General features: G+C 37.0%; 1 protein-coding gene across 3 annotated transcripts in view; it reads right to left on the minus strand.

The window, feature by feature from the left end:
• LOC130879654 (aldehyde dehydrogenase 1A1) overlaps positions 1-26,852 on the minus strand; it is a 127,679-nt gene that overhangs the window by 23,851 nt on the left and 76,976 nt on the right. The window contains exons 2-3 of one of the 3 annotated variants that reach the window (XM_057778382.1): positions 13,115-13,194; positions 4,475-4,579 (exon numbers count right to left, since the gene is read on the minus strand). In XM_057778382.1, the coding sequence (XP_057634365.1) occupies positions 4,475-4,579; positions 13,115-13,180 (171 nt within the window). In that variant the 5' untranslated portion in view covers positions 13,181-13,194. Of the gene's footprint in view, positions 1-4,474; positions 4,580-13,114; positions 13,244-26,852 lie in introns of those variants that run through there. The other 2 variants (XM_057778381.1, XM_057778384.1) reach the window with 2 other exon arrangements.

The following is a 26,852-nucleotide window of genomic DNA, read 5'->3' on the forward strand; positions in this document are numbered from 1 at the left end:
ACTGTATTATCGCTTACATTTGGACTCCGTTTCATTTCACAACAGATTTTCTTAAGTTTTACCTAAGAAAATCCAGTAAACACTTTTGGAGAAAAAAAAAAGCAAACCTCAAAAGTCTGAGTTTTCCCACGTGATCTATGGATACATTAACACACGTATGAGCATGTGCATACATGTACACACGTGTGTGCGCGTACATAAACACATCTCTATGATAGACCTGTGAGATGCAGTTCTTGTGTATTGCGTCATTGGCCTTCATCAAGTATTAGCTCTCTTGAGTCTCCTCCCTCTCCCTAAGGATGGATAGAAAACGATTTTGAAACAAATCTTACCGTTCCTACACAGACCTATCATAAACAAAATTTGTTCTTATGTTTATATCTTTTGGGGCCATGGCTCCCCTTTCACAGCATTTATGTAATCCTGTAAGACCAAAAAGCCAGAAAGAAAGAGTAGGGACTGTGAATTCTTTTTTTTTTTTTTTTTTTTTGGTCTTTTAAGACAGGGTTTCTGAAACTAGCTCTGTAGACCAGGCTGCTGGCCTCTACCTCACACTCACAGAAATCCGCCTACCTCTGCCTCCCGAGTGCTGGGATTAAAGGCGTGCGCCACCACTGCCTGGATGGGACTGTGAATTCTTAGTGAAACCAAACACCCAGCTTTGAATCCTTATTTTTTCCTTTTAACCACGTAAGATTTGAGGGATGCAAGCATCTGTGTGTCTTTACAGCATTCTAATTGTAGGCCGGCTAATGACAGGACACGGAGGTAAAGATTTTGTTCGGAAGCATTCACTAAGTTGGAGGACCATAATAACCAAACAGCACCTTATCATATTATAGATACAGCCTTCCCTCAGTATCCAGGAAAAAACCAGTTCCCAAGTCCTAGAAAGCTCACCTTGCTAGGTCAAACTGACATAGAATTTGCATCTAACCCGCAGGCCTTTTTGGTTAAATCTAGTTTATTTCTGATACATAAAACAAGGTAAATAGTAGTTAAAGAACAAGGGCTAAAAGGAGCCTGTGACCTCAGTGTCCATCCAGCGGTGATACACTGCACCACATTACACCGTCTATGTCAGCAGTTACACCTTCTTATCTCAGGGCGGTTTTATTTACCAACACGGGACTCATGGATGCGGACCGTCCAGTCTGTCTTAAAGTAACATACATTGTTTGAAGTTCATTCCTCTTATTCAGAACAGTTGTCTCACAGTTTCTATACATCAGACATGCTAAACGTTCATAGACAACTGTGGTCCAAAAGAGACCAACATGAGAGCGACTACAGTAGCGTAGTCTATCCCAGCATGCTTTTCACCTTTCTCTGTCCTCTTCTACACCGTTTCTGTCCTTGCATACTGTCCCCAGCCTCCCATTCATCTTCCCTCCCCACTGTCTCTCTAAGGCTTCCAGGCCAATATCCTTCATGTAATTAATCTTATCACTTTCCCTCTCATGTTTACCCCTGGTTGCTTCATCCACAATCCTAAGGTCAAGGCTCTCTGTTCGGTTTCAAAGTTCAGCATTTTCTGGCTCCACTTTAATGCTAAGACTTCCTGTTTGCCTTTCACCTGCTCCGCTCGAGACCTCCCTTCTTATCTTGGCTCCTGAAATTCCCGATAGAGAATGCTCTAGCAGAAGGTCCATTTACTTTTTTTTTTTTTTTGGTTTTTCGAGACAGGGTTTCTCTGTGGCTTTGGAGCCTGTCCTGGAACTAGCTCTGTAGACCAGGCTGGTCTCGAACTCAAAGAGATCCGCCTGCCTCTGCCTCCCGAGTGCTGGGATTAAAGGCGTGCGCCACCGTCGCCCGGCTCCATTTACTTTCAAAGTCCTGGTTCGGTGTGTTAACCTATGGCAATCATCACCAGGCCCACATCTCAGTGGCATATAGTAATTAAGAGCTTCTTATTGCTCTCCTGGACAGAATGCAAGTTCTTTATGGCCAAAAGTTATTACTATAGATAGTTATCATAAACTTTTTCTATTTATAATAGCAAGGAAATGGAAGCAACTTATGTGTTCACCAAAAGATAAAGGGAAATGTGGTTCACATAGAAATAGAATATTTTTCAGTTGTAAAAAAATGAAATAAAAATTATCAGGAAAAGAAATGGACTTAATACACTCAGGCTCAGAAAAGAATCAAATGTTCTTTCTCGTGTACAGATGCTAGCCTTTATCATTAATGTTTATATGCAGACTGTTGTGTGTGTATAGAATAACATCGATAAAGGCTGCTGCCCCACACTTGTGATACCATGAGAGGCAGGATGGGGCCGGTTGGCAACCCCATTCTGCTCGTGAATGAAATCTTCAAGACCGTTAGCCTTTGACCTAACAAGCCACTCCAGGATATATCAGGTTTCTTGTGACTCTGAACTTTAATCAGATTATGCTAGAGTGACTAAGCAATGCTAGCCACTCCTCATTAGATTCTTCACAAATTGTATGAACAGAAATAATTCTAAAAAGACATTGTTTAAATAATTTTTTTTTTTAAAAAAAGGAAACAGAGAGGAATGTGGTCGTGAAGCCAGCCCTAATTTATCACAAATAGTTTATATGACTGACAATTGCTTAGATGACTCATTTGTTCAGCCAACCATACTGGCACAGAGACTTAGCCTACAGTTTGCCTGGGTATGAATTAGTCTCCTTGATCTTTCTACGGGAGGGGCAGTTGTCACTAAGCACAGAGCAGATCAATGTTCACTGGCAAAGGTGCTGGGATGTTCACTGAATCTTCCTTCTGTGCCTGAGGAAGACAGCAAACCTCATTGACTCTCCTAGTAAAGTTCTGCCTGACAAGGCTTCTACTGAACCCAGGCAGAGTTTTGTTTTCCTATTGGGACTAACCCCATTGTCAGAGCAAGATGTTCCCTTGGAGCTAAATGTTCAAGGCTTCATTGTTAAAGCAGCAACAATATTTCTTTTCACTAACTGTCATCTATAGATTCATAGTCTTGAGTGACATTGAGAAGGCATAGGCAGCGGATGGGTTCTTAGCTTGTGTATATCTTACTGCATGTTTGAATTATTTTTCTGTTTGTTCCTTCGCAGTCTTGTTGGAGATAGTCAACGAATGAGGTTGGCATTTGAGGTAAAGCCATACTGTGTGTTGTATCTCAGTCATAGGTATAAAACATTTATTTCTCCCCTTTTTGAAAAAAAGAAATGTGGTAAACACATTTTTACTTTCTTCTGGGATTAACTCAGAGGATTCTGGGTCACCAGTGGCACATAGCTGTGGATGGTAATTATCTCTTTGCCTAAGTTTGGTTGTCTAGAAATCCATCAAGATGCACCCATCAAGCCAATTGTCCCAATCATCCTACCTTTATACTACTCCAAATCTATATTTCCCATTGTGCACCTGCAACCATTTCGACAAATGCATCTTTCATACAGAGAAACGAACCACCACATGAAGAAAAGTTAGTGTGAATCCTTCTCTTTTTTGATAAATAGAAATTAATTCGAATGCACCAATGACCTAAAGGAAAACACAGACCTATGCCATTACTGAAGGAAAATGGGCAAAACTCTTTTCAAGATATTTGATTAGACAATGACTGGAGAAGTTCCCAAAACACAACCATTAAAACAAATAAAATTTTTTAAAAAATCTGTGTAGTGTCAAGTTATAATTTTACAAAACAAATGGGTGATGAGCCAGTCTACAGGGGGAAACATTAGACTATTCATCTGACAAATGTTTTCTTTCCAAATTTTATAAGGGTCTAATATAATGAAAAATATTCAAAATAATCTAATTTAAATAGAAATTATCCCAAAAAGCATTGCTTAAGATGTGTAAATGGCCGACAAGAATATGAAACTTTGTTTCTTTGCTAACTATTGGACAAACTCCAAATAAAATGGTAATTGACTGACAGTCTCTTACTCTGCTCCTGATCATTCTAAGCAAAAATCAAACTGTGTAAAATACTGTTGGAACTACAGGAAAAAGAAACCCTTACATACTGTAGTGTAGTGGGAATGTGATTTTTCCAGTATTCAGTATAGCATGAAGATCCTTGATCTCCTTGTTCCCAAATCAATGATTTTCAATAAAAAAAAACTTGGTAATAAATTGTTCTAAATGTTCTATATCAGTCTTTGGCTTTGCTTAGCAGATGTGAAAGAATAACCGTAAACTTATAAAAGATTTCTCTCTCCTTTATCCTGATGAATTTTTTTCTATGAATCTGTCTGTATAATAAACCATGACACTATTTCAAGTGAAAAGCAGTCAAGGAAAAATAGTTTGGAAAATAAATCAGCACCTCACCCAAGGCATCCATTGATGGTGTTTGTCTTATGTCAAAAACAACAGAATATTTACCCAACTTCCAGAGCATCCATGTTTTCATGTCTTTCATTGATCTTACACTGGGTTTTGAGCTCAGGATGGTGAGAAGCAAAAACTCTTGGTAGAAATTTGACTTGTGGGTGTTAGAACTTACCTTGTCCCCTTCTTCCACATGGCAGATGACCTCCTCAGTTGCTGGGTTAATAACAGGAAATTTCTTGCCACTCACTGAGTCATGCCATTCATTGTTAATGAAGATCTGAGGAGATACAGAGAAAGCAGATACAGGTAATTAAATATGTATTAAGTTTGAGGCTTTTTAAAACTAGAGTGGAGGTATAATATGTCTACATATTGCATGTCTCTCCCTGTCTCAAAATGTCCATCACTTGTTTTAGTTAGCATGAATAAACATACATACAAACATTTGTGCATACTAAGTAAAAAAAAACGGGTAGTTTTTTCATCTTGACCTTTGGTCCCACAGTCCCTGAGTTCAGCCTGTGTGTTCCCCACGCTCCATGCTTCAGTTACCAGGTCCTCCTCTATTCCAGTTTTCTCTTCTGCTGCAGCCTCAGCATCTTTGTGTTTCACTTCAAACTAGTTTAACCAGCATCTCCTCATGACCTGCTCACTGGTTGCTCCAACTGAAAGTCATTTCTTTTGTTCCAAAGTAACACATTTCTCCTACTACAAGATTAGTGTATTCTGCTCTGTGTTAAAATTAGATACTCACAGTCTATGAGATTACAAATCAGCCTACATATTATAACTGGCCTTGAAAATTATCAAGGAATTCACTCGTCATCAATAATTCTGTCTTCTTTCTGCTATATGAATTGTGTTATTACCCCAGATTTTCATAGATAAACCAAGAGATCAATTGTATCATAATTTCTGAAACTTGTAATTTCACTTAGAAGTAGAGGCAAAGTTTGATACTAACCTGACCACATTTTGTTATGCTATTGTAAGACTAGCTAATTCTTGCCTGAGTCCCCATGTCCTTAGCTCTGTGAGTTCTCAGTGATATCCCTGCCATAGGTGACTTATGGCCCATGATTTCTTTTGGTGAAAGAGCAATGACAAAATGTGCATGTCATTTTGATATTAGAATCATTCAGGTAACCTGAACACTACTCCTTCATACTAAAGGCAGTAGAAGCTTCTGAATAATATTGAGGTTTATCTTGTAGGGATCAGGTGACTGCAGAGGGAGGCTTTGGATAACCCTGTGAGCGACTGTGACTCAGCAGCATTCAGGTTTAACCTTTAATACCAAAGAAAATCCAGTGTTTGTTTAGTTTTATTTACATAACCAAATCCAGAATAAGCACTGTAAATTTTTTTATTGAGTTGTTTTCTTTGCAATTTTGTACAAGTACTAAGGATATTCGGATTAGTGCTTCTCCTCACTTCTCTAAACTCTCCACTTCCACTAATCCTCCCAACCTCTTAGTACACCTGTCTTATCCCATAAGAACAAATATATTTGAATAACTACTTATTTTATAATTATATTAAATGGGTATATGGAGAAATTTAGTTCAATGAATATTTATTACAGAATTATTAAACCGATTTGAGCTTATTGAATGTCCTATCATGAAGAGAACTATACTTTTCATTTGCTGTTGACAAGTTTGGGGCACAGAGCTATTAAAATAAAATATTTTGTCACATTTAGTCATTGACTACATTATAATTATGATTGTACTCACAGTGCTTTAGGATATTGTGTATGTATTAGAGACAGATATTAAGCCGGACTTCACAGAAATCACTGGAATTTTAAAGATGTCATTCATAATCTAGGAATTCCAGGTTTTTTGTTTTATTATTTTTCAATCTGATAAAACAATCCATAATAGCTTTATGGGAAATTTAAATTTGACTTCTGCTTTTTGCACTTTTCATATATCAAATTAAAAATGATATACATACTACCCTCCTGTTTACTGGGTGTAGTTTACTGTCCCAACTTACAATTGTTAAAAAAACAAAGATTCCTATTCGGAGTCAAAGTTATTAAGTCTCCATGTATTTGATGATAAACAATTCTAAATAAGAAATTTATATACTCTGGTTTTTCTTCAGACCTTATAATTTTTTCTCCTTTTACAAAATATAAAATGTCTTCAAAACATTTCTCATTTAGAACAAAATGAGTTTAATTAATATCTTCTCTTTTTATCTGTTGATATGAGATTTGATGACCTATTGGTTTTTAATTCCTTCCAACAAAGTACCCCAAATTCAAATTATCTCTGCACAGTGGTAACTGGGCTATCAGCTCAAAGTTCTTATAATGGATTTCAATGTTTTCTTAGTTGCCAAGAGTGTATGAAAACACATTTTCAATGTACAAAGCATTTTAAGATTTTCTAAGGGAGAGAAATGCAAAACAAAAAAAAAAAAAAAGAAAAAATCAGTCCAGATGCCAGATCAGCAGTGTATGCTACCAATTCTGAAAGGCAGGGACACAGCATGGACAGTGATGGCTGATATGACAACATGTTGGAAATGATACATATAATAATGTGTATATTTTCTCATCGTTAGAAACCTGAAAATATACCAAGACTATTGGAAATCATGAAAATAAGATGAAAACTCATCGTTAGAAACCTGAAAATATACCAAGACTATTGGAAATCATGAAAATAAGATTAAAATCAGGATAGAGGTAACAGTATGAGAAATGGAACATGTCAAGTGGATCTTAAAGATTTTTTAAAAAGAAAAATAACCAAGACTAGATTACTCACAACTAGTTTTAACCTAAGCCCTGAGGCAACAAAGCAAAAGCTTGTGATTCAAAACTAAGAGGGTAAAGGAAATAAGAGAAGAAATACCATAGGGCAGGAAACTATCTTAGTCATGGGGTGGTGGCAACAAAGTGAGAGCAATGGGGAGAAATGCAGACTTCCTGTTATTTCGGTTTTACACTATTGCCTTACCAGTTATAGAACTGCATGGTCATTTGCCCTTGTTTTAAAGCCATTTAAGTCAAGGAGAAAGGAAAGATGATGCTGCATTTACTTTGGGCTACATCATCTCTAATTCCAATGGGTGAGAGAATGATATATATATATATATATATATATATATATATATATATATATATAGCATCTTATATGTTCTGGGTCAGAATTTATCTGTTAGAAGCACTAAAGCTTCTTTCTATATTTCCTCTTTAGCAGTATTAGGCCCTCTTCTTTCTAAAAAAAAAAAAATCAATGTAGAGCAAAGTCATTAACCCAGGTTGGATTGCTCTTCATATGGGTGCACCACATTTTCTGAATGTTCTCACATAGCCTTGTCATTCTGGAAAGGAGAAGGTGAAAAATTCAAAAGGTATGCTCTATGCTTGAAAAACCATGTGAACATACAGACTTTAAGAAATGGAAACAATAACTTTCAAAGGTTGTGTGCTATTTACTTTAGGATTTGTGTTGAGGTTTCCTTGAATGAGATTGGACTATCACTGTCTTTAGTAGTCAGGGAGAAAAGGATGGCATATAGAAACACATCATCTAAAATAGTATAATCTCTCAACTTTATATTCTGGCTTTCTTTCTTTCTTTCTTTCTTTCTTTCTTTCTTGCTTGCTTGCTTGCTTGCTTGCTTCTTTTTGGTTTTTCAAAACAGGGTTTCTCTATATAGCTGGAATTTGAGCTGTAGACCAGACTGACCTCAAATTCATAGAGTTCTGCCTGCCTCTGCCTCCTAAATTCTGGGATTAAAATCACGCACCACGACTGCCTGACTGGTTTTGTATCTTAAGAGCTGTATAACCTTGAACAAGTTTGCATGTTCTGTGAGCTCAGCTTCCAAAGCTTGGAAATAGGACCGACCATAGTACTATTTCCTAGTTTCTGGAAACTAGTTACTTATTAATCTCAAATGAGATAAATACTGTTTTAAGTTAAAATTACGAATTTTACTAGCATTGAAAGTTGAACCATTTCAGGACTCTAGTGTTAATCTTTAAAGTATAGTTCAGGAAGGTACCAATAATAAGTGATAGACTTCTAAGTACCAAATTAGACTTATGCATACCAAATAATAAGTGTTAGACACTGTCTACTTTCCATAAACTACTTACTTAATTCTCATAGCTGCTTCCCAATTAGCATCTTTAGCAAATGCTCATTCATAGATAGATAGAAAAACTTAAGTCCAAGCAGATTAGCAGTTTGCCTAAGTTAGGTTATGAAATAAGTATGAACTTTGGACATTGAATTCAGGTCTCTCTTATTAAACAACTATACATCACAGAAATTCAGCTACTTGTTCAATTGCTTCCAAACCCTGAGAAAATAAAATATAGTTTTAGTCAGAAGTTAAAAAAGATTTATGCAAATGAAGGCAACCATAGCATAGTCAGCTTTATCGTAAAGGTTGTTCTGCCCTCCTTTAAGTATCTTCAAGATTTCCTCCAGGCTCCATCAGCCAGTGTGGTCAAAGAAAGCATTCTCAGAGTTCATGTACTTTTCTATTCCATTTTATGACTTTGACATATCTTCTCAGTTTTCCACTTTCTTGCTTTGAGAACATTCCACAATTTTCTATTTAATGTATTCTGTCTACTTGTTTGCTGCCCAATAAATCCGTTAAGAATATAATTTCTTGAGACAATATATTAACATTATATTATCTGATATGGAGCAATCATACAATGAACTTATTAAACAAAGGAAAGGGAAGCGTTGGAGAATAGATGAGAAAATGGGAGAAATTAAGGAAAGCAGGGAGGAGTTATTTGAAATCTTAAGTAGCCTGCCTTTGTAAATTGTAAGAATTTTAAAAGAGAGAAAAATGTAGAGCTCAATAAAAATCAATTTTAAAGAATTTAAAAGAGATAAAAGGTGGGGGTTACTAAAAATGTCAATATTCAAATTGTGCCTAGCACAGAAAATTCAATTGTTCATAGTTCTTTGTACACACGTGCACACACATACACACTGATGGGAGAGAGAGATCAATGAAACCAGACACCTAAGAATGAAATCACCTGTTATAGCCAAGATTTAATCCATAGTGCTTGAAGTAATATAGTTCACATATAAAGTGTGCACCCGTGTCTCAACTTCCTCCTCACAATTTCTCCCAACCCAAACCTTCCTTTTCATTCTAGTGAACAGAATTGTTTTCATCTGCCTTCCCTATTATCTCCTTTCTCTCAAAACTGGTACTCAATAGCTTCTTATGTTCTGAAAAAAAGCATCCAAAAAAGTTCACAGTCAACACCCTCCAGGACTTAGGAATGGGCAGACAAAAGTCAAAGCAAAGAATTGCACACCGTGTTATTTCTATGTCCCTAAGTCATGGTAGTGACCATTGTAGCATGAAGGCTTAACTAGTCAGGATTCAAGATCTAGACTTGTTTACAAGCTGTATAAGGTTATATTCCTCAACCCTTTGGTTTCTTTATCTATGTAAAAAATTTATAGCTTCCAATAGGGCTGCTATGAGCAAATAAATGAAATTATTATCATTCATTTTCATTGCAATTATTTAGTGTGGGTATGAACTATCAGTAGCAGGTGAAAATGTCTTCTGAGCATGAAAGAACTCTAAGTTAAGGAGTTAAGTTCAATTATTAATAAAGTTTGAACTCAATGTGAAAATGTTTGCCTTCTTGAATTTCCTATTATCTCTTTTTAAAGGAAGGTATATAACATGAGAAAGAAAACTTGGAATTAACAAATCCTATGAGAGAAAAATCTTAGAACCCCGAAAGCCTGGGTAAACCTGGGAGGCTGATACTCGTGCTCGGGTGGAACAATAATATAAGGCAGACTAACAGAAAAAGTGGCCGAGAGAAAAGAGGAGAATGGCACTGTTAAAAACAGACCTGGGCAACAGATCAAAAAATGTGCAGGATGTGATTGTTAATGCTAGTCACTCCCCAGGAGCCAAGTTCTGCCTCATGTGCTTCTTACCAGCTGGGACGGCTCACACCCCTCAGGAAATGGGGCTCTTCATCACCCCATATCAATGGTAAGAAGGCAGAGGCAGGTGGAGGTGATGGAGTTTGACAGGGGGTCCTGTAACTTTAAAAGGCGCTCTTCATGCAAAAGCTCTGTACCAGGACTGGGGCACATGTAGCTATTACTTACAACTCCCAAGAGGGTAACGAAGATAGGGATGTGACGGGGGCTTTTGTATTGTCTTGTGAGATAGTTCATAAACTCCAAACTTCATTTTATGTACTCCATGATAAAGGAACTAAACTAGAGAATAGTCCTAGATGTATCATTGAATTGTTTGGCTTAAATTTTTTTCAAATAATTTTGTTTTGTTTTTATTATTTCACAATTATATAAATATATACATAAAAATATTCTTGAAGTTAAGATTATGTAGCTGTTCGGCTACAGGTGATATTCTTTTTATTTTTGTTATTGTTTATTGTTCTTTGCTCCCTCAACCCCAAACACCAACCTGCTTTAGATAATAATAAAGAAAAAAAGAAGCAGTAGGGAAAATAATACATAAATTGAGATACTGGTCAGAAAAGGTAATTTGACAAATACTCCTAACCCCTGCCTTTCGTTCTTTGCAACCAGGAACTAACAGCCATTGTTTCCATCTCTAGGGAGTGCAAATTCAATACAGTTCTTCAGTGGGACACAGTAAAGGAACGTGCAGAGGCATAGAGAAAGCTCCCATTGAGGTTTAATTGCATACATAACTGGTGTCCTCCCAAGTGTGAAAATGCTGTAACCAGCACATTAAATGTTATGATGCTTACTGAGTAGACCAGACTTATGTAGAAGATTAAAAAAAAAAATCAAACTTCACTGAGTTGTGTTGCTTATTATTAACTAGAGAAGTGCATGAACATCAAACAAATGCATTCTTGGCTCTTAAATCCTTAGGCCCACCATTCTCCCTCAGAAGTTCTTATGCAGTGAAGAAGTTTCCATCTGGAAACATCTGTGTTAAGGGATTATTGGTCCTGTACTTGTCCCTTGTACTTAGACTTTAAGGAGTACCCATTTTTTCTAGTACTTTCATTTGCATGCTTCCTGAATAAGTATTAAATTAAACTTAAATCAGAGGAAAAATATTTTACTTAAATTTTTTTCTTGAGATACACACATACATACACACAGGCTCAGTAAAGTTCATAAAAAACTAAGTAAAGAATGATAGGGCATCCCAACTACAAAATCTATTTCCAGCTGGGATCATGCAAACTAAACTCTTCGTCATGATTAAACTGTAACAATATAAACAGTGTCAATGATATCAATTTTTCTGAAACACTGGGTATACAGATTTGACAAAAATTTCTTCCAAACAAGCAAAACTGGGTGAGGCAGGAAGATTGAAATATGTGGTGTGTACACAATTTGACATTTATAAGGGGTTAGAGCTTGTGGACTCTCTAGACTTTTGCACAAAAAAAAAAAGAGAGAGAGAAAAAAAAACCAAAGCAAAAACAAAAAACCCCCTAAATTGTACAGCATGTTTTTTCTTTGAAAAGTTTGTGAAAGCAAGCTTATGCTGTTCTACCTCCTAGTCAGCCATAATCAAGGCTCACTCCTCTCTGTAGACCTTGTCCTCAGGAAAAGCACGTATAAGCCAGGCAGCTCCCACACTTGATGTGCTTAGAAAAATCCAAAGGCTGCTGTGTTTCAAAGCCACTCCTCCAAGTTCATGTATAAGGAAATAAATGCACAAAGTGGGTCACTTGGGCCCTTGTCATCTCTTTTAATACTCTTGGTTGGCATTTTCTAATTCAGAAGTCAACATGACTCTCCCCAGGGTTAAACAGTACATCTCTCACTTTATTATTTGAGTCATACCACACAGCTATTTTAAATAGCTTTTCGTGTGTGTGTGTGTGTGTGTGTGTGTGAGAGAGAGAGAGAGAGAGAGAGAGAGAGATTTCTTAATTTTGGAACCCTAGGATCTGTGACAAAAGTAAGCATGAAACTGTGTGGTAGAAAAAAATAAGAGAATCTTTCAGGACAACCACAGCCTGATCAGTTTCTGACTCTCCCTGGTTGAAGTTTTTGAAGTCTTGTCTCTCTAAATATTTATCAGCTTACAATCACATGTGTTCTCCAAAAGTCTCCAACAATAACAAACTTTCCTGTAGAAATAAATAAGCAGAGTTTCTATCTCACAATAAACAAATAACTCAAGTCCATTGGAGGTTTTGGCAACAACTTCCATTCGATGCTCAGAGTTAAGTCCTCCAATGTCAATACTCTGTTATCAAACATACGGTCATGTTATTTTGTTTTAAAGGGCTATGTCTCTTTAGAAAGAAAGAAAGAAAGAAAGAAAGAAAGAAAGAAAGAAAGAAAGAAAGAAAGAAAGGAAGGAAGGAAGGAAGGAAGGAAGGAAGGAAGGAAGGAAGGAAGGAAGGAAGGAGAGAGAGAGAGAGATAGAGGGAGGGAGGAAGCAAGGAAGGAAGAAAGGGAGGGAAGAAGGGAAGGAGGGAAAAAGCTGTTCCTACATGGCCTACATGTCTGGCTCCTTTCTAGTAAGTTCCTCTGTTTGTCTTACCATAAGTGCTCACTGCACAGGGTTAATAGACCTGCTGCTCACTCTGGTTCACTGCACTCTGGCACAAGAACCATTCACACAGAGCAAAATTCTTTTCCCTTGGATGTATGTCAAAATACAAACTTACGAGAAGTTGTCTGATATGGTCTAAAATTCACCACTGAATCAGGCCACTGGCTTTGCAAGCTTTTTGTCTTCCTGTTTGCAAAAAAAGCCCCAATCGACCATGCTTTAGTCAGGCGCCCACGGAAAGCCCTTGTCTTACCTTGGTATATTGAATCTTCAAATTGGCCAGCGGGGCAGGGATTTCAGGTTGTGCAGGGGAAGACATTGCTGGTTTGGCTCCTGGAACACAGGTGACAGGCTCAGCAATTTGGTTCTGTTAGGGCATTTGCTCCTTTTTATCTACATGCACTAAGGGTCATTTGCATATTAGGATATGATTGGATGGGCAGACTCAGTGCAGGGCAGAAAGAACACTACTCTCTTCTAACACCTAAGGCTGGCAGGGAGCCTTTGCCTTTAAATGTGAATCCTTAAGGAACCTGCACCTCAGCCCTGAAGTTCCATCTGGAGACTGCTCACTATTTACAGATGAATTAGTTTACAAAGCCAAACCTGTGCTGAGGGTGTGTGTGTGTGCAGCTGCTCCTGACGCTGGAAGCCAGTTAATTTTTCCCCTTGCCTGTTCATGCTTTGTTAGGTTATTATGTAACTTTTTCTTCTCTAACATTCTGGGTATCAAAGATTTTGATATGTAGAAGAGTCTAAAACAACATCTGTTCTCCCTAGTGTCCAGATGACCATGAATCTGCAGGACCCGGCTGCTAGCAAATCCATTCTTGTCCCAGAAGATCAGGGTGTTGTTAAAAAGAAACCCCATCTCTCTACACTTAAAAAAATTCAGCAACCTCTTCTCATACCAGAATCCTCAAATTGTCTATGTCTTTTCGGTGGGAACAGAACGCTGTGATACTGTGAAGGACTTCTCAGAGGTCACTGTCGCAGACCCTCAAAGAGCGTTATATCCAAGGCTTCTGTGAAAATCCGTTTAAAGCGAAAGTAGTGTCTGATTTGGGAAATGTCTACGCTTGTAAGTCATTACTCTAAGCAGTGTAGCAGGAAAGAATGTAAATATCACTCCCAAAGAGTTTGAATTCGGAATGGTTTGAGCCCAGAACTTCATAAAGGACCATTTTGACCTCTAGTGTTTTCATTTTGAACACAATGCTTCTCTGTTAGACGCTCCAGCACAAGATATGGCAGGAACTAGATAACATTCTTTGGAGGCTCTGGTTATTAAGAATTAGCGATAACCTCTTTGTAGTAAAGTTGCCATCTCCCCTGCATGGCATGGGGACTTAGCTAGGGGCAGGAACAGGAGCTTGGGAACCTGTTTCTCTTGCGACCCTGACCAGAGCTTCTCATTTGGTAAACAGAAAGTGGAATACAGCTTATGATCATAGACCTCACAGGACAAAGCTGAAATCTCATTTCAAGCAAAGCATCCCCAGTCAGTTATTCCTCCTTTCGATTTCTATCTTGATAACCATAAGATGATCCGCACATAGGCTGACGATCGGCTTAGTGTCTTGGCGTGAGTAGTTACATTTGCAGAAGTTATGTTTAACCTTTTATTCATCCAGGCATTGGCAGACTTTTCCTCATGGAACAGATAGGAAATATTTTCATCTTCCTGGAACGTACCAATTCTGTTTCAATGCGTTCTATGCCAATTAAAATGAACAACAGATGACAAGAAAATAAAGGCACATTTTTAAAAATGGAATTGTGTATGTTAAAAAGGAGGCCTCCAGATCCATGACCCTGACCATCTCCCCAGGTTCAGCAGGTCCTTGAGTATCTGTTCATCTTGCTTGAATCTGGATCAGAACTTCTGTGTTCTTTAAATATTCTCTCTCACTCTCTCTGTCGTCTCTCTCTTTCTCTCTCCTTATAGATTTTTCTTTTGAAAAAAATTGAACTGTTTTCTCTTGCATTAACGCTTTTGAGTTAAAGGCTCAATTGCTCAACAGCTATTACATAACACACAGAGTGGTGCTCAGGCCAAAGCCCAAACAGCTGTGTTTTGCAGAGTCACAGTTGTTTGTGGATTCGAAACTGGTTCATTTGGTGTCTAGAAGGGGAAAAACACAGGCTGCACAACATACTTGACATGCCATCCCCCTTATTCTCTGAATGGGCAACATCATTCATTGTATTTTCTTGGTTAATTATGTAATAATGTGCTCTTCAAATCAAGCATTATACGGGGAGCTAAAGGGCATTTTGGAGACAGCTGCCTTGCCTACCCACTTAGTTTCCCAAGTATTTACTAAGCAACGTATATGCACCAGCCATTCTTCAGTCTTCAAAACAGACCAGCAGAACTGATCTTTTTTTTCTCAGAAACCACAAGCCTGATATATGTATTTTGAAGGCTTGGTTTTTTAGAAACGCTCATTTCTCAGAATGGAATCACAAGTAAAAGATCTTTCTTTCTTTCTTTCTTTCTTTCTTTCTTTCTTTCTTTCTTTCATTTATAAGGGAAAAACTAGCTTTGGTAAGATGATGGGCACTAGACTAGAGTCACAGTCAGATATTTTCATCATATTCCAGAGCTAATGATTTAATTTGGTTTCTTCAACGGAGAATATTTCATCATTTCTTTCTCTGTGGCAAGTTAAATTGCTCTATCATATATACCTACACACATACTGGGGGAGAAAAAAAAATAGTTATGTGATTGCCTCTAGCTCTTCACAAGGCTGTTTTTTTTTTTTAATTTTTGTGGGATTTTTTTGCTTTTTAAGTTTTATTTTTAAACAAAAAATGTTATGTGAAAGTGTAGGCGGGAGATTGTGCATATGAGTACAGGTATTGTAGTAGATCATAAAAGAGTGGCAGATCCCTTGGTGCTGGACGTTCAATTGGTTGTGAGTCACCTGACATGGGAGATCTGAATAGATATCATGTCCTTTGCAAGAGCAGTGTGCACTGTTAGCCAATGAGTCACCTCTTCAGTCTATAAATCTGTTCTTAGCCCAAGAAATGTACCAACTACAACATCGGTCATCATTCAAACCAATTTCATCAGACTGCACATCCGTCCATGGCTCCATTCAAGATGACTTCTGGATAAGATGAAAATCTCTTCCTGACAGGAGTAGCTAAACCTTTTCCTAATATGAATAATTCAAATAAAATTGAGATCAGGTAACAAAAGTGAACTGCATGGTGAGATGAACGTTTCTTCAATTGACTGAAACTTTGCTTGCTCTCAAAATGAACATGCTGAAATCCTAGCCCACAGTGACAAGGTGAGAAGTGGTGACTTCGGGATACAGTGGACTATGAAGGGAATTTGTGGTGCTAGGGAGTGATCCATAGCCTCATGCACGCTGAGCAAGCACACTATGAGTGGCATACAGTCCCTGCCTCTCTTGTTGATTTCTTCAATGTGAAGATCTAAAGGGAAGTTAGGAGTCTGCCACCCAGACATTAGTGCTCACGTACCTGACTGGACTCAGCTCTGCTGGAGGACTTCTGGCCTCTAGACCTTGGAGAAATATATTTAGATGTTTATATGGTAACCAAGTTTCAGAATTTTGTTGCACTAATCTGAAAAGACTAAAATGGCTTTTTCTTTTTCACATTGTAGGGTTTCCAGATCCAAGCTAGCTGAAGGGGGCTCTGAGTCTTGGTTAGATAGATCCTGGGTCTCATGCCCCACCCCTAGAGCCACTCCTGCCTTCAGCATGACTAAGTTAGCCCCATGGTAGATATGCCTTTTGATAACTATAATTTTGCCTGATACAATGTCATCCTTGTTCATATTGAGGGTTGAGGTTTAAATAATTGTAAAAAGTAGTCCTTGCTTAACACGTGATTAATAAGCTGATGTTAATAGCATGCATTGAAAATTAAATGCATGCATTTGTGGGTTGATTTCTATTCACTTACTATTCTCCATTTAGACATATTTTATCGCCTCTGATTTCTCTGGCTTTTTACATGCTCTGTCATTGCTTTCGTGTTTGTTTCATGCAGCTAAGATATGACATGTAGCCCTGGCATTTGATGCGACTGGGACACTTACTGGAAAGTAAGCTCTCTAAAATTAACTGTGGCTTAGAGACTTTATAAGATATGATCCTTGGTTCATAAGGTTTAGCTTGCCAACACAGCACTCAGTGTTTTGTCTATACTTTCCACTTTGTTTCCTGATAGTGGAGAGCGAAAATAAAACCACTGCACACATTCGTGAGGTCATCTGCTTGGAACTACTTTAAAATATTTGGCAACTGATCTGCTTCATGCTTCCTACATTTGTGTCGTGCATAGATTTCCCTTCAACCTGTTTATCATTTTACTAGAAACAATTCTTCTTCTCCACTTGACTCAAAGCTTAAATCACATTATTTCCGTCATTTGAGTGAAGTACTTAGTGCATGTGGCATCAGGCTTGAGCCCTAGAAAACAGTGTTGGGTCAGAAATGAGATTTCAAGACATGGTAGGAATAGTGATCTTTTCCCCTCCTTTATGATTTATCAAACTCTTTAATACTTAAATGTATCACTTATAGAATGTTTAAAAGCCTTGAGAGTGCAAATCAATATGAGGCTATAAAATGAAAAAAGAATATAACCACCACATGGACACAGAAGCCTGTCAGAGTTTATTGACCTCACATGGCATTGCTAACCCTTTTCTCATCCTTTAAATTACCTCTACTCTGGGGCTGGAGAGATGGCTCAGCGGTTAAGAGCATTGCCTGCTCTTCCAAAGGTCCTGAGTTCAATTCCCAGCAACCACATGGTGGCTCACAACCATCTGTAGTGAGGTCTGGTGGCCTCTTCTGGTCTTCAGGCATACACATAGGAAGAATACTGTATACATAATAAATAAATATTTAAAAAAAATAAATAAATTACCTCTACTCTAACCTCAAAGACATCCAATTATTTAATCTCTGATTATGTCACTTGTCATGAATATATCTGAACATTTTTGCCAGGTGGCATGAGAAGTCCTTCCGTCTATGTGTTACAAGCATTTCAGGCATAGAGATAAGTTTGTAAAGATTTGTTAGGTCTACAAATTTCACAATGAAACATTTGAGTTCTTATCAATGTTGTGATCTTGGAGGATCAGTCCAAGCTTCAGAATCATAAGCTTCTTTTGGGTGTTTCCCCCACCCAGATCATCGTGATACTGAAGGCCATTAACATTCCTGGATTTATTTCCCAGGTTCCTCTGCAATCTACTGTCTGAACATATTGTGAACCAATCCCATGATGATTTTTTCAAAGGCCTTTGAGAGGAAAAATTAATCATCCCTGATTTGGGTACTACCTACAAATTAGCAAATGGGTGAGTGGAAAACTTTGGTTAATATTTCCTAGGGACTGTAAACTTGTCAAACAATAATACTAGAAAGATTATATCAAAATAGATTATTTTAAGAATTATCTTTACAATAAAAGTTAGTTGAGTTTATGTACTGACCAGGGAGCACAAAGTACATCTGATGAATGTTCACTTGCACTACTGAACACTTACCTAATAACTGACACTGTGATAATAATACAGGTGAGATGATAAACCACAGTGCTTTTTATAGAGAGGCCAATGACTGCAGTAAGTAACTAGGATACAGATGGTTTTCTGGAGGGCTTGATATTGTCTAACTCTTTCAAATATAATTTCTTTCTCAGAAAGTTGATTATAATATAGTTACTATTGCTAGCCATATGATTTTTATCCTATAATTTATCCTGTAATTTGACTGAATTTGTTTTTCATTGTGTTTGTGTGTGTATATCTGTGTGTATACATGTGTGTGTGTTGTGTGTGTGAAGTCTTTATGTTTTGAAATTTACAAAACCATGTTACTCACAAATGATAATAATTTGACTTCTGTTTTTCTTTTTTTTTTGAAATCCTTGGTTTAGTTCTTTTGATAGTGCTCTGGATAAGATATTTTTTTCTCAGAACTCTTGATGAAAGGACAAAGGAAACTTGAGTTCTGTGTCTTTGTCCAGTTGACTTGGAAAGGCCAGTTTCTATGACTGGAAACTGTCTCAGAGGAGTGGAGGCTTTGGGGAACCAACTTTTCTGTCTGGGCTGTGGTTATCAGACTTTAGGCAGAGATGTCTGAGGTATTCTGTGGCCTCTTCTCAAACACTGTCGGATTTAGTTCTTTGCTGATCCTTTTCTCCCTGCAATAATATATCTTGATAAATTTGCTTGGCATAAGGCATCAACTTATGCAAGGCCTCTTGTTCCCAGGTATTTTTTTTTTTTTTTTTTTTTTTACTTTTTGTCTTCTTCATTTCTCATTACAGGTCCTCTCACCCAACACCTTACAATTTTGGAGCCTTATTCCTGTGAGTTTGAGTCATTCTATATTAGATCTGGTTGGTAACTCAACTCATGCTCTGGAAGAATAGTAAGCACTTCTTAAATACTGAGTCATCTCTCCAACCCCATGGACATTTTAAAAATCAACTAAAAACTAGTATGTAAAGTTGCATCAAGTGGTTGAAATTCAGCTTCAGTGTGTGTTATGTTTTGAGTATGAACTGTCTCCCAGAAGATGTGCAGTGAGCACTTAGTCTCTAGGTGTTGACACTGTTTTGTGTGTGGGGGCAGGCAGTTCTTGAAAACTTCAGTAGGTTGAGTCAGGCTGCAGGAAGTTCTGGAATGATCCCTGGTTCTCTCTCCTCTCTGTTTCAGAAGGTAAGGTATTTCCTTTGCCACATTCCTGCTGCTATGTTGATATTCTCCCTCAGCGTCCAGAATCAATGGAACCAAGAACTTTGCTTTGAAATCTGAATCCATGTGCCAAAGTAAATAGTTCCTGACTTTGATCTTTTTCTGTCAGATATGGATCACAGAGAAAAGAAAAACTTTTACAATGTTAATTCTGATGTCTTGAAATTATGCATGATTAAAATATGATTTATCATCTATCTATCTATCATCTATCTATCTATCTATCTATCTATCTATCTATCTTTTTTCCTACATGACTCCAAAGGTATCACTGGAATATTAAACGGTAAAAAAAAGTTTCAGATTTGATTCTGAATCTTGAGATGATATTCCTGAGTATTTATTATATAATTGATAAGAGAGAGGCAGAAATTTGACTACAGCAGGAAAAGGCAAAGTTACCAGTGAAGGGACATGATGTGCTACCTGATATAGATATGAATAATTTACATTGGTATGGATCTTGCTTTATTGATATAAATTTAAGGTCAATCTTGTTATATGTATATTTCTGCTCTTGGTTAAGGTATTGTAATTGTGTAGTTCATTTAAAATGTAATGTATAATTAGGAAATATAGGTTGTTAATGGATAATCATTGATAATAGTCAAGCTTATAGTCATTTAGTTATATTTTCTAGATAAACAGGGATATATTTCAGTTAGATAGGCATTCTTCATATCTTTCAAAGACTACAGAACATGGCATTTAAAATGTTTTAATAACTTAGGGCTTTTCATTACAATGAGACATATCTGCTCCTGGCAGCACCAATCTACTTCAAGAGGAAGATGGGCATTGAAGAGGCTCCTTATGGAGTTGGTTAGCCATTTGGGCAAAAAACTGCTCTTGCCTGGACTGATGCATAAACTAGACATGAAAAACCCATAGAGAGAGGACTGCTGAACTTGCCTAAAGGTGAGATGATCCTTTGGTCTTCCTGTTTCATGAAAGAGTCTGCAGGATGCATAAGAAAGTGACTGAACTGTCTTTAAAATTTCCTGCTTCATAGAAAAGTCTGTTGAATACTATGGGCCTGTAGGCTAAAGATGGATACCCCAACAGTACAGAAAAATTTTGGGTGACTGTCCAGGCAGCAAGATGTCTCTGTCAATTCTACAGTTTCAGAAGTTGTTTATAATGTACTTCCAGTTTACATAGGTAATATTATATCCTTCTGAAGTCTTTGATGGAGTTGAAGAATAGATAGTTATAGATTTCCTTTGTTATGATAAAAGATAATATATATATATATATTGTAACTGTAATTCTTGCTTGATAACTGTTTTGTTATATGTAATTTTACTATGTTAAATTTAAAGCCTTACTTTTTGTTTAAACAGAAAAGGGGAAATGATGTAGCTGTTCCTTCTGTTTGTGTGTTGCTTTCATTAGATAATGAATAAAGAAACTGTCTTGGCCTAGTTGATAGGGCAGAACTGAGGTAGGCAGAGAAGTTAGAACTGAATTCTGGGAGAAAGAAAACAGAGTCAGAGAGCTGCCATAGAGCCGCAAGGTCAGACATGCTAAATCTTTCCTGGTTAACCACCACCTCATGGTGATATAGAGATTAATAGAAATGAGTTAAATCAAGATGTGAGAGTTAGAAAATAAGAGGCTAGAGCCAATGGGTCAAGCAGTAACTTGATTAATACAGTTTCTGTGTGATTATTTCCCAGAACAAACAAGAGGCCCTCTCTCCTTGTAACAGTTGGCACTCCAATGTGGTAAACTAACTCCATGTAAAACCAGAAAGGGCTTGAAAAGGAATTCTAGACACAAATATAATAGAGTTTATCACAGCTGGTGGTGTGCTGCAGAAAGTTTTTCCTGACTCAGCATCATACCACAAAAAAAAAAAAAAAGCCACGTGGTTTTAAAACATGGCTTCTTGGGCTGTGCCACCAGTGTGAACGCCAACTATTATGCATTTTAATGGCATTTGTGGGCCTGGATATTTCTTTGCCTACTCGGGGTTGCGAGGAAAGTATCTGAGATCGTGCCCGTGGCTCAGCTTTTCCTGCCTGGGCAGACTGTGGGATCAGGCTTGGGCAGGTGGGAGAGCATGACAGATTTCCACCACCATACAGAGATGCTTTCAGGCTGCACAGTGCTCTGCATGGCAGATGTGACTGTAACTCAGATAAAAAGAGTTTATGTGCTGCACGCTCATTCTCAGAGTTAAAGTGCTGAGTGTGGCTCCTACCTGGCAGCCCCAGAGCTAGCAGAAATGGTACATCCACCATTTTGAAATTGGAGAAAGGTGGAGCCAACATCCAGAGCAGCTGCAAGCAAGCTGCTTAGCATTTTTAAAGCTCTTCAAGACAGTAGAGAATTAAAGATAATGCAATAGGACAGATTCAGACACAAAAGACCTCCAAATGGTTCACAGTGTTGGATAAATGTATGTAGGCTTGAGAGAGAAAAAATAAAGAGTCATAAAGTAAAGTTAATGCTTAAAAGAGGGTAAAGTCTTTAAAGAGACAGAGTACAGAACAATGGCAATGGGTTTTTGATCCTATTGCACATAATGGCTTTGTGGGAGCCTAGGTAGTTTGGATGCTCACCTTAATAGACCTGGATGGATGTGGGTGGTCCTTGGACCACCCACAGGGCAGGGAAACCTGATTGCTCTTTGGGTTGAGGAGGGAGGAAGACTTGATTGGGGGGGGAAAATGGGAGGTGGTGGTGGGGAAGAGGCAGAAATCTTTAATAAATAAATAAATAAATAAATAAATAAATAAATAAAAAAGAAAGAAAAAAGATCCAAACTATAGTAATAATTAATTCTATCATTTTGTGCATAAATGACTTAATTCTCTCCAAAAAAAAAGAAAGTAAAAAAAAAAGATAAACCATGTAAAAACGAAAAATTCACAGAGAGTCTGGATTCTGTAGCTACTCATGTTGAGGCTGGTAGATGATGCCCAGAGCCGAGGAGCACCATGAGAAATGCTCTATACACTACAAAAAGCAAGGGCATAGCCACCACCCTAGAAGCCCTACAAAGAACAGACACTGGTCACTGTTTTAATATCATCCACTGAATCTGATTTCAGATATCTGAGTTCCAAAAGTGTAGGTCTATGGTCATACTAATTGGAACACTACTGATATCATCAAAACTATAAAACAATACATTTGTGTTGCTGTAGGACAAGCTCTCGATAGGCACAGTAAAGTAACTCCCTGCTAATTGGAAGCTTGAGTTCAGAGACACCCAAATCACCTCCTGTTCCTGATGGTGATGTGAATCATTCTTCATATCATTCACTTCATGATCCAAATTCTCAAAATTCGAACCAAACCCCAACAAAAGTCACACCCGTGTTGAGGTGTGTTAAGGGTTGATTGATATATCAAAACTTCATGAATATGGAGATTCCTAGGATAACTGAGCCACAGCCCAATTATCTTATGGGTCATTTATGGTCCCCATAAAAGCCATTCCTTTGATGATTTCTATGTCTGACCTAACATTTTTGAGACTTTCATGTAACATTTTTCAAAATGAATCAAACTAGCCATTTGCCATCCACCGACCCACATCTCAGAATGCTGTCAAATAATTCTGAGACATAAAGGAGAGCTGTCCTACTTTGCTATAACCACCTACATGTGATTTGGGTTTCCCCTTTGTATGTTGTGAATATATTTTATTACTATTGGTTAATAAAGAAGCCATCTTGGCCCAAGTTAGGCAGGAAAACTAAACTGAATGTAGGGATAAAGAATGCAGAATCAGGGAGACACCATGTAGCTGCTGAAGGAGAAAGATGCTAGAACTTTCCTGGTGATACATAGATTAATAGAAATGTATTAATTTAAGATATAAGAGTTACTTAATAAAGAGCCTGAGGTGATAGGCCAAACAGTGTTGTAATTAATAGAGTTTGTATGTGATTATTTGGGTCTAGGCTGCTGTGAAATGAATGTGCAGTCTTCATTTACATGAATGATATACTCACCAATGTATTTGAAAACTGATTTGGTTTATTGCTATCTTTTTGTTCTATAAAAGTTTATGAAACCATTTCCATAGAGAAGCCTGTTATTTGGGAGCAAGCTGAATCCATGTTCCTAGGCCATGGTCACGCATATTTAGCTCAAGAATAGACTCACATTTCCTTTGAAGTAAGAGCTGTTTCATGTTGATAGATATTGCTCCTCAACATGGTTCATCTTGAGCTAAGCAATCTGCTGGGTTTGAACAAGGTATTGGCTTGTATAATTAGCCTGTGTGCCTAATTAAGCATGTTTTCTTGGGAGGACATTCTTTCTGGGACCCAGATTTTCCTTTGATTTGGCAAAAGTTCATTTATTTATTCTGAATTGATTGAATACCATTTTATTTATTGATTTACTTATGTTTGTTTCCAGATCTTTTCTTTGACAAAATCTTGACATTTTGTCCTGCCACCTTTTCAATATCTAATTCTATGTTTCCTGTGACTTTTATTGCCTATTGTAACCTTGCAATACATATAAGTTCTTGATCATAAAGATGCCAATGATAGGGAACTCTTGCTCCTACCAACGCTACAGGGTATAGATAGCAACGGAAACTCCCCAGGTAGTGTAGTAGACTCATAGTGAAATCCAAGGCAGCAAGCCTTATCCCTGAGTTGGAAGGAATCCTTTGGTCAGCCAGGAAAGTTGAGGTACACAAGGAGTACAACTGAGGCAGAGTAGGAGGAAGAAATTTGGAATGAGACCTAAGGGGAAATTTCTCTTAAGCAGGAAGCAAGTCTCCTCCCCAAACAAATCCTAATAGCTATCTTAGAGAAGACTAGGATTTGGGGGTGAAAATGGGAAATGGGTTGAAGAAATGAGGAAATATGTGGAGAATAATTGCCTTTTGGTTTTCCAGCTTGTTTTATGATTGATAACTATGATTGTTCAATGTGAATTGGAAAGAGTTGTCTATGTTTTGTATTCTCAAATTGGTTTTATAATACCAATTGTGTTTAATAAAATACAGTAGAGTATGTGCTCAACTATAGGTACTATGAAATAAAAATGAAGATCAAAAGCTGGCAACATACTTTTACCAGAATTTAAAGGTACTTAAGGAAACAAACTAAGTAATTAAAAAAAAAAACTAAACAATTTAACCCTGATATGATACAAGTATATAAAAAATAATAAGAAATTTCTAGTTTTCAAAAAAATGTGTTTCAGAAACTATTAGAAAGAGATGTGATTTGAGAAAAAATTAATAAATTAATAAAGAAATTGTAAATATTTTGTCAAAATTGAGATGAATTCTGAAGAATTTGGCTTTTCAGTCCCCTACTCTTCTTCTACTGTTCTTCTGGTAATGTGCAAGAATAGAAAACTCTTTATCAAATGAGTAACATAGCTGAGATGATATCTAGAAGGAGAATAAATGACCCATAATATCTAGATTCCTTAAAAAATAATTAAAATGAAATACTCTGCATTTACTAAAGAATTTGAAATCAAGCGCTTGATATGAAAAGTAAGATTTTCTGACATTTATTTCAAATTCCCATTTGTCAAATCCCACAGATGGGTTCACCAGGTCCTGTTTCCTTAGTGAATTACTGGCTGGCTACCAATGACTTTCAAGGAAGGATAGTCACTATTTTCCACATTGTTGGCACTGGTGAGTACAACAAACTCCGAGGAACATCCCAATCCCAAGGTCACATAGACATCCCTGATTAAAATCAATGGATCACCAAACAAACAAAACAGAATACCACAAAAACATGAATGGAAGAAAAGGACTTGTAGGGAGGAATGGGGTTGACAGCAGTAGGAAGGAGATAAAGAAGGGTAGGGGTGAGAGTGCCTAAAATGCCTTCTATATGTATTGAAATTGTCAAAGAAAAGATTTAATGGAAGTTAAGAGAGACTTTCAATTTGTGAAGACCTCTCCTTCCATGCCTATTAGCTCTTAGGACACAGGGTCTTTACAGAAAGCTTTGCCTTCTGAGCCTTTACTGTCCTTAAGGAACTTCTGGCCAAGAATGGCATGGCTTATCATGTGTCCATAATGTGCACTCTGGTTTAACACAATTGTATTGAATGTGTTCATGATATCTGCATTTATATCATCAGTTTTAAAGTATTATTTTGTGACTGAAACAGAATGGGGCAAAACTTTAATCTGCCTCTAGAAATTTTCAAAATAACTGACTTGCAAAGCTATGATAGGTTTATTTTTACCTTCATTTTTTTAAACTTACTTTTCACTAAGACTATTGTTGTTACTACTATTATGTCAATATTCATTATTATTATGCCTTATTTAATATGTGTATATGGATGTAATTATAAACATTTTAGAGTGATTTCTGAATTGTGATTATGGCATTAATAGATAGGGCTTAATGTCTGTTTATTGGCATTTCCCTAAGCCTGTCTTTTTTGAAAAAACAAAATCTATTTTTCCAAGGTCATTACTTAGGCCTAAAATACAGACCTTTAAAAGTTAAAGAAAAATGAAAAGAAAGCAAAAATGTCATCTTCAAAATAAGTTTGCCTTGCCTGCTTAGAGGCTTACAGAAGGCAGACAGTTACCTTGGTTGGTTTTATTGTATCCTAGGTATAAATTAGATTCTGATCTTCTCTTCAATGTATGTGAGACAATAGTTTATATGTGTACCTTCAGGTTTTGAAGATGAGACAACCTGAGCTGACAGTAATTTAGATTATTATGTTTACTACAGAAGTAAACACATGACCCCAAAGAATTAAGGTAGACATACCAGGCTTTTTATTTTTTTTCTGCTTTTGATCGCCTTGTGAACCCAAGTGAGAAATCAATGATTTTTTTCAAAAGGGATTTTCACTTATTATTATAATAAGTGCTTATTATTATAATAAGACTTAAGTTATTGATAAATAGTTAATGGAACATTTGTGAAAGAGAAAGCATGACTGTGAACATGTTTTCTTTATGTTTTAAATGTTCCAACATATGCATTCTGCTATACTCATTTTTGTTAAAGAAATGTTCTCTAAATTTTGTAAAGCAAAATAAGTCAGAAAAGAACCATTAACGGATAAAAAAGATATAGATAGCTATAGATATAAAATATATTTTTGGCATACAAGTTTAAAGGGGAAAAAGGAGAGAAATTTTTTCTGGAGCAGAAAGGACTTTAGAGTGTAATTTAGTTTTGTTCTAAAAGTAAATGATTGTCTCAAAATGGAAATAGCAGATAAGGATAAAACCTAGAAGGTTAACATATGT

The sequence above is a fragment of the Chionomys nivalis genome, chromosome 8 (assembly GCF_950005125.1).
Source record: "Chionomys nivalis chromosome 8, mChiNiv1.1, whole genome shotgun sequence".
NCBI lineage: Eukaryota > Metazoa > Chordata > Mammalia > Rodentia > Cricetidae > Chionomys > Chionomys nivalis.